Here is a 6,599-nt window from a genome sequence, read left to right as displayed (position 1 = left end):
TTGACCCCCGCAGTCTACTCAGACCTCTCTCTATTTGAACTTGTGTTTGGATTGGATCCATTAGTCAGAAAAGTGCGTCCCACGAATCAGAAGTCTCTCACTGTGAACTTAAGAAAACTTTAAATGCAATTCCTGGCACATTCCTTAAAAAACTTGTGGGACGAATGTATTGGTATACCCACAAGTGAGTATACCAATGAAACTACGATTGTTTTTTGTACAAATTTGATCTTGCTTCTTTTGGCCTGTAGTGTGTATGTACAAAAAAACAAAAAAACCTTGAAGTGTGAAATGACTGAACTCCAGACATTAAGAAAAATGCTTGCCACTTTATTCCCCCCTAGTGGACAAAAAAGGGTCCAACAATTCAGGGAACAAACACTAAATAAAATACAAAACAGGTGCTCTATAAATGGAAAATATGAAAATACACTTGCCCTTGTGGCTATCAAAAACATGGAGTACCGGTATATACAGTGGAAATGATCCTAAACTACAGACGAGGGATACATTACACAAAGCTCATAACTGGGTTTTCAGTCACTCATTCAAGCATTCAGTCCCATGCACAACAGCATCACCCAATACTCACTCAAACATCCTCCGCCTCATCCTGAACACGCTTCGGTTGGTTAGCGTTAAAGAAAAGCTAAGAAAAAAACAAAACAAAAAAAACAACCTTTTTTTAACCTGCCTCATTTTGAACTGGACTAAAACTGTAAAGACATTAACAAAGATGTTAATCCACACTTATCAGAGACCAGCTTTGCATTTCTGTGCTTGATAAACACAGCTGTGTCGATAAAGAAATAAAAACTTGATTTGATTTCCAGTCAGCAGTGGAGAGTTAACTTTTCGTCTGAGGCGGCCGGAGAGCGCTGCGACGCGGCCTCCTTCAACTGTCCTTGTCTAACGTCATGGTGGCTAAGGTCACTGTAGTGATGGGCTGGCTGTTGCCGTGGATCTGCATGCGAGCCAGTTTCTTCTGCTCGCACTCGGTCACCAGGTTGTTGAGCTCGGCGGCGCTGTAGCCAATCAGAGTCCTCAGGTCGCACACAAACTTGTAGACGAAGCGCTTTCCCTGCACCTTGCTGATCATGTCTCCGTCATAGTAATATCTACAAGACAGAACCAGAGTGAGAGTCTGTGTGTGTAAAGTCACACAAAGAGAAGTTGCACTTATTGTAAGTTACTCAGTCTGAAGGCTGTAGGTGTTTACAATCAGGACATCTTGGCTTTCTCGGCTTTGACTTTGGCCATTTCAACTTGTATTGGGATGAAACACTAAGCAGCAGTGGCCCTAAATACGATTAAAAATAATAAACAGGAGACAAACCTGAGGGCTCTGCTGAGTTTCTCGTAGTTCATGGTCGGTTTGTTCTTGCGTTGGCCCCATTTCTGAGCCACAAGCTCAGGCTGGTTGAGTTTGAACTCTCCCTCCTCGCCCACCCAGGAGATGCAGTCTCTCGCGTCCTTGTCCGTCAGCAGCTCCAGCAGGAACTGCCACAGCTGGATCTGACCGTTGTTTCCTGGAGAAGCACCAGAGCATTTACGGTAAGTCTTCTTTAAAACACGACACAGTTGCTTACATATGAACTACTACACACAGACTTCTTCTGAGTAGTAGTCGTAGTAGTGAACTACCTGTGCGGTTGCCAGGTGAACTGCGCTCCTCTCCCCCCGAAATCCGTGGCGCCCTGGGCCCGCGGCTCTGCTTCAGCACCTTGATGGCAGTGGGTGTGCTCACCTGAGCTGGGATGATCTGCACCGCTGGAGACGCAGACAGAGAAGTTAGAGAGGGACACTTTGCTGCATCTAAACATCACTTTCACAATCCACTCATTTTCCAGGTTGTGAAATAGTCAAAAATATTCTGTTTACGGTAATTTTCAGGAGGCCAAAGTGAATTCCTTCTTTGTGTTGCTTGTTTTGTCTCATCAACTATCCAAAATATTGATTTACACATGTGACTTATTCATGTTCAGTATATTTACGGTACTTTAAAATCACTGAAATGATTTATCAATTACCAAAGTCAAATATTTAGCTCTAGTTTTGAGTCTGGCCAATGACATTAAAAAGTGTTGTCAACTATGTAGTAATAAATATGCAAGAATAATTGTGAACCTATATGTGAGTGTCTCTCACACAGTATTACAGCCTTTATTGCCGTTGTGTTAGAAAATACAACAAAATTAAGAGTACATGCATTATTAGTATATTGTATTTCATAATACAACAGTAAGGGCTTTCTAAATTTAATGAAACATCCTTGTCCTCTAGGAAACTTACGCTGATCAATAGTGACTGTGGCGTCTCCTCCAGACTGGTCCTGGCTGGCCAGCACATCTGAAATAAATACAAGGGATGAGATTTGTTTTGTTTTTTTTACCTCAAATTTGACTTTCCTTTTTTTCAAATGACCCAAACACAATCATTGGAGTGTGTTTACTGTTACACACACGCAGGTCATGAAACCTACAACAACTCCTTCTGCTTACATTTGCGAAGGAGCTCCAGGTGACTCCAGAGTATTTCTCCGTTGGGCACTTTCTGAAGGAACTCGTCTTGGCTGAAAGCGCAAAGCTCTCGACCTGGGATGTGGATGCTGCCTATCTCCATCTCGTCAATGTTGAACTCCTTCATCACCCACACGGCCCAGTGGATCACCTGGTCAGCCGACCACAGGACGGGATCTGAGGGGAGAGAGACGGAAAGACGTTCCTCATATAAGAACAACCACATTCATCCGTCCCCATGTTAAAGGTTGTTTTGTTTTTTTAAACGTGTTCCTCACCATACGGGATCCCCAGGCGGACCTGCTCTTTGCGGTAGCCTTCGAGTGCCGCGGCCCAGCGCGTAACCTGCTCCGACGTCTCATCGGAGAGACCGGTCCTCTCCACTGCGATGAGATGACCCTCCTCCACCAGAGTCCCCTCCTCTCCTGCTGCGTCTGGATCAATCACCACTTCTACCGTTTCTACCGGCTTCACTATTTCCAAGATGTTCAGCTTCTCCTCACCTGGACCAAAGGGGAAAGGAATAATAATAATTAAGATTTGGACAGAAACTTCAAGGCATAATAATATATTTGCTGAAGCTCCATGTGGATAGTTTGGTGGTTTACTGGTGTGGTCAGTACCTGGTTTGGCTATAATCTGCAGGCTGAGCTGCACTGTGCCATCTGTCTTTACTCCCTGATCGAAAAGGCTGTGGTCAGGGTGAAGCTGAGAAGAGAACGCAATAAATATCAGTATTCAAGAGTAAGACGACGGTAGAAGACTGTCAGACCTGAATGAGACATGTGCCACTAACACAAGTATAAAATCATGAAGCGATCTCGAAGGGCTCAACATGTGTACCTGAATGTCCTGCAGGCAGATCTCAAACGCATCCAGTGATATTTGGACACGAGGCTCCAAAAGCTTCTTTAAATTGCCAATGGGCTCATTGATGTCGATGTCTTGCTGAATCAAATCAGACGCAGTGATCGTCTGCTCCTCAACACTGTAGGGGAAAAAACGTAAGGGGAAGGATTTAAAATATGCAGCAGCTACTGGTATGTTTTATGACGATGCACCTCAAATGACCATGTTACTTACCCTTCCTCCAGACACGCCTGTTTCTCTCGTTCATCGATCTCGATCTCTATCATCTCTTCTGGTTCACTTTTAGACATTCTGGCAGCCAAGCTGTGGGAGAGCATTAAAAGTGAGAGTTAACTATAATCCAGGAAAACTGAGTGTTATCTTTGAATACTGATTTACAAATACAAATAGACAAACACTTTAAATTTGTTCCCAGTGTTTCAGCTCGGTGTGATAAATGTGTATAGTTTAATATTCATATTGTTTCTTATCTAATAACTATTATTTACATTATTGTTTTGTTTATTATTATTGCATTATTTCTGTTTGAGAGACATCTCTCCCAACACTGAATAATAATTTCATAAAAAAGAGGATAGCTTTAAATTGAAATCCTTATCCTGACCACGTAATAATGAGATTTATGATGGTTATATATACATGGCTGTGTGGTTGTGTATAATTCATTCTGATAAATGTATAGAACAGAAAAGACATACTACAGACTCAGACTCCATGGACCTACAAGTCACCATACCCTAAATCTTTAACATTTACCCAATATTCAAAAAGAACCATATAAATGTGTAGTCTTGCCATTTTTATCAAGTAATTGTACAGGGCTCCAGACTAGCTTTTTTTGTACTAGGAGCACAATGGCCCCTCACTTTTATTTATTTTTTAATTTTAGTAGTAGCACAAAATTAAGGGGCGCACACTGTAAATCAACTTCCTTTTCATTCATGATCCTCATATTACCTTGGCCTGTCACCTGTAGTAACAGATTACAGATTCTTTGGGTGTTGGGAAACACAAACAAACAAAAACCCAGCAAATTTACTGGTTGCACCATTTAGGGCCAGTCTGGAGCCCTGCTGTATGAATTTGTATTTGTAAGGCCATGCAACAATAAACTTTTAGTGATAATTTAATAATAAACACAATACATAGGATGTATCTCTGTATTTAAGTTAATGGCAGCAAAATAAATAGCTCATCCTGTAGGTATGATTGTGTCACAGAGCAGTCTGGTGGTGTGTGGCAACAGTGTTATTAGTGATAGTATAAAGGCCCCTCAGCCTCGACTTCTCATTGGCCATGTGTGGGACAGTTCACTGACTGTTTCCACTGCTAACGTTAGCCAACTCGAGGGCGAGGCTTTGGCGTCTAAAGGCCAACCAGTAGGCCATCATCAGTGCCCCAAGAAAACAGAATAGGCACCAAACATAAATAGAAAACACAGACGCGTGTTGGGAAAAATGTATATGCCCTAAAAATGTATGCACAAGGCTACACGTGTGGCTGCGTTGAAGCTGAACCACAGTAAGCTACGATTTTTTTGCACGCGAATGCACCACCGGCGCGCGGAGGCAGGCAGCAGCAGCTCGCGACACAACCGTTGGTCTCCGCGTGCTAATTAAAACAACGGTTAAAATATCGCTTAAACTGCGCCGCTCCTCGTAATTAATCTACGTGTTTATTAAAGCACACTTTAACTCTGGACGTAGAAAACTTTTAAAACGGAAATAGAATAAACGGAAACAAAACAGCATAGGGCAAATGGAAAAGGAGCCGGAAATCCTGGCTAAGGTTTTACAGCGCCGTAAGACTTCCGAGAGCAGCCGTGTAAAAAACACGACCCGAGTTTTTTTTAAAGAGGGAAAAACAACTACCACACAGACCGGCTGAGATGTCGGCGACAGATCGAAACAACAAAAACTGCGACTAAACAGAGAAGTATGGGCTAAAAAAACGAAAAAGGAAGAAGCATAGTCTTTGGATGCGTGTGTGTGTGTGTGTTTGCTGCAGCGTTACTGTTAGCATCTCGGCTAACACTGAAGTGGTGTAACGCTAACTAACTAACTTTGTGAGGCCGTTCCTCATTTCCCACATACAAAATAAAGCAACAGAGGCAGCAGTCGTGTAAGTAAGTCACGCTATGGTAGCACAGCTTTGTTTATAGTGTGTGTAATTTAAGTTAAAAGGCGCCATTAAACCCCCCTGACGACGTTAAACCAGGAGTCAACAACAGCAGCTAAGTTAGCAACTGAGCTAAAACAGCAAAACAGCGGGAAGAGTCCGAGCACGACAAACACGACTCTTTACCACAAAACCCCCCACAATTTTAATACAGTTTCACCGCCACAAACCTCACATCTTGGAAAATATCCATACCTGTTAAAAGTTCAGGCCTTCAAAATGTGTTGAATTGTGTTCAACTGTGGCGGATAAGCAGCCAAATTTCACTCACAGTCGAGACGTATCATGCAAGTTATTTGGTGAAGTACACACACCGAGGAGGGCGGAGACTAACCGACAACACTAAAGTTAAAACTAAAAAGAAAGCTAACATCAGGATTAAAGAGCTTTCATCTTTCTGCACGGCTTTGTTTTATAGTGTGTTTGATTTTTGATTAATTTATGTCTACATATGTGTGTGTGTGTGTGTGTCCATCATATTGACTTGGTGTGTTGATAAAGTTACACCAATATAGCTTAGATGATGGCGCACATTGTACAGGTCTCACTCGCCACCTTTCATTAACTAATGTGGCTTTGAAATCATTCATGTAAGTAATATAAGTGTGTAACCTATATAACTGTGCCAATAAATAAGCGCTAATTTAGATATCTATAATGGGGATGGGATGGATCCGCTAGAGGGCCATGGGGCAAGAATGAGCTGTCTCACTCATCAGAGTCTAGGGTCACACAAACACACACACATTTGACAAAGATTTAACCAACCAGTTTGTCCAGTAACGTTATAGCAAAACTGCATTTTGCACATGTCCCCTGCAGGGTAACACTAGGTAAAAATTCAAGGACCAGTTTAGGGCCCTTTGTAATTTCTGTAAATGTGTATGTGGCTAAATGAGTTGGTACAGCTATGTGTTTATTGTGGTTAGTCATTTTGTCATTGCAGACTTGTAACAAGTGGTCTTTGCTGTTAAATCTTCAGTGCATGTTCTTTATGATGACAAAGCAAACACTACTTGATAATTTTTCAAA

General features: G+C 42.1%; 1 protein-coding gene across 1 annotated transcript; it reads right to left on the bottom strand.

Moving 5' to 3' along the window:
* Positions 1-309: 309 nt before the first annotated feature.
* Positions 310-5,881, bottom strand: gabpa (GA binding protein transcription factor subunit alpha). The gene is made up of 10 exons (XM_085764269.1): positions 5,763-5,881; positions 3,603-3,692; positions 3,363-3,507; positions 3,143-3,227; positions 2,798-3,022; positions 2,502-2,696; positions 2,293-2,349; positions 1,645-1,770; positions 1,337-1,529; positions 310-1,118 (listed from the first exon to the last, which is right to left on the bottom strand). Exons 2-10 carry the CDS (start codon positions 3,677-3,679, stop codon positions 896-898), a joined length of 1,326 nt encoding a protein of 441 aa, XP_085620395.1. The 5' UTR covers positions 3,680-3,692; positions 5,763-5,881; the 3' UTR covers positions 310-895.
* Positions 5,882-6,599: the final 718 nt, after the last annotated feature.

Source organism: Trachurus japonicus, chromosome 21, assembly GCF_045865225.1.
Source record: "Trachurus japonicus isolate A0001 chromosome 21, Traja_1.0".
Lineage (NCBI taxonomy): Eukaryota > Metazoa > Chordata > Actinopteri > Carangiformes > Carangidae > Trachurus > Trachurus japonicus.
Note: the sequence above shows the minus strand (reverse complement) of the source record. Positions and strands in the feature narration are given on the sequence as shown.